At 36.0% G+C, this 1,948-nt stretch overlaps 2 protein-coding genes across 5 annotated transcripts in view; one reads left to right on the top strand and one right to left on the bottom strand.

The window, feature by feature from the left end:
* Nucleotides 1-1,948, bottom strand: part of CBLB (Cbl proto-oncogene B) — a 428,727-nt gene that overhangs the window by 155,942 nt on the left and 270,837 nt on the right. The window lies entirely within an intron of this gene.
* Nucleotides 1-1,948, top strand: part of ALCAM (activated leukocyte cell adhesion molecule) — a 206,539-nt gene that overhangs the window by 201,426 nt on the left and 3,165 nt on the right. For both annotated transcript variants that reach the window (XM_003939387.4, XM_003939386.4), the window contains one exon: nucleotides 11-123. In XM_003939387.4, coding sequence (XP_003939436.1) covers nucleotides 11-98 — 88 coding nt within the window. In that variant the 3' untranslated portion in view covers nucleotides 99-123. The remainder of the gene's footprint in view (nucleotides 1-10; nucleotides 124-1,948) is intronic.

The following is a 1,948-nucleotide window of genomic DNA, read 5'->3' as shown; positions in this document are numbered from 1 at the left end:
TCTCTTACAGGACTGCATCAAAACATGTAAACAAGGATCTCGGTAATATAGAAGAAAACAAAAAGTTAGAAGAAAACAATCACAAAACTGAAGCCTGAGAGAGAAGCTGTTCTAGTTGTCCAGGTGAGCAGTCTGTATGAGGTTCATAGAAATGATTCCCTGAAAAGTAGGAAACATCCTCAAAGACAAAAGGTTTTATGTTAAGATGCTCCATAATTATAGCGTTCAAAACAGGAAAATAGTTCTTCTTTTTTTATATTATTATTATACTCTAAGTTCTGGGATACATGTGCAGAATGTGCAGGTTTGTTACAAAGGTATACATGTACCATGGTTTGCTGCACCCATCAACCCATCATCTACATTAGGTATTTATCCTAGTGCTATTCCTCCCCTAGCACCCTACCCCCTGACAGACCCTGGTATGTGATGTCCCCCTCCCTGTGTCCATGTGTTCTCATTGTTCACCTCCCACCTATGAGTGAGAATATGTGGTGTTTGGTTTTCTGTTCTTGTGTTAGTTTGCTGAGAATGATGGTTTCTAGTTTCATCCATGTCCCTGCAAAGGACATGAACTCATCCTTTTTATGGCTGCATAGTATTCCATGGTATATATGTGTCATCTTTTTTTAATCCACTCTATCATTGATGGGCATTTGGGTTGGTTCCAAGTCTTTGCTATTGTGAATAGTGCTACAATAAACATTTGTGTGCATGTGTCTTTATAGTAGAATGATTTATAATCCTTTGGGTTTATAAATTCCCAGCAATATTGACTTTATATTATACCTAGTAATGGGATTGCTGGGTCAAATGGTATTTCTGGTTCTATATCCTTGAGGAGTCGCTACGGCTGTCTTCCACAATGGTTGAACTAATTTACACTCCCACCAACAGCATAAAAGCATTCCTGTTTCTCCACATCCTCTCAACACAGGAAGAGAGCTTTTCAAAAGAAACTTTCGTGACTCAAAGTGTTTTTGGAAGAATGGAAACTTACTAGTCTCCACAACTCCCTCCTCAAAATTGTCATTATCCTCTGAATAATAAAAACCAACTATGAGATGTTAACATTTAATTAGCATTTTCTATTTTAATGCAAAAACTCTGAATGCAAAGAAGCTTTATTTTTTGAATTGGTTTAATACGAACAGATTCTAATACCTTACATTTATTTTAAAGAAACAATTATGAAAATAATTTTAAAATATAAAAATTTTAGGCCTAGTGTGGTGGCTCACGCCTGTAATCCCAATACTTTGGGAGGCTGAAGCAGGTGGATCACTGAAGGCCAGGAGTTTGAGACCAGTCTGGCCAACGTGGCGAAACCCTGCATCTCTACTAAAAATACAAAAATTAGCCGGGCTTGGTGGCAGGCATCTATAATCCTAGCTACTCAGGTGGCTGAGGCAGGAGAATCACTTGAATCCAGGAGGTGGGGGTTTCAGTGAGCCAAGATGGCACCACTGCACTCCAATCTCAGTGACAGAATGAGATTCTGTCTCAAAACATAAAAATAAAAAAATAAAAAATTTTAATTTAGGAATTTAATAAAAGTGTGAGTGTATTTATACAATCAGTATCCCAATCATTTTAATGAAAAGCCTAACAAACTTGTGCATGTGTGTATACAAATATGCATATGCATTTATAGGTGGTATATGTGTGTGTATATGCATATATGTATCCATGTATCTATATGCACATATGTAGATGCATATGTCTGTTACATATGTTATATATATTTATATATAAAATAGCTATATGTGTGTGATTTTTAAGACAATCTTAAAAAGGGGTATTTTTTCATGGCATTGCCACTTGCAATTTGAGGTTTTCCTTTTTAATTGTGTTCATTAAACCAAGCAAATAGAAGAGCCATTTGGACTATTTCATGTGTCTTTTAGAATAACTGTTACTGTAGCTTACCAATATGATATGAAAAGCT

This window comes from Saimiri boliviensis, chromosome 8 (genome assembly GCF_048565385.1).
Source record: "Saimiri boliviensis isolate mSaiBol1 chromosome 8, mSaiBol1.pri, whole genome shotgun sequence".
In the NCBI taxonomy this organism is placed as follows: domain Eukaryota; kingdom Metazoa; phylum Chordata; class Mammalia; order Primates; family Cebidae; genus Saimiri; species Saimiri boliviensis.
Note: the sequence above shows the minus strand (reverse complement) of the source record. Positions and strands in the feature narration are given on the sequence as shown.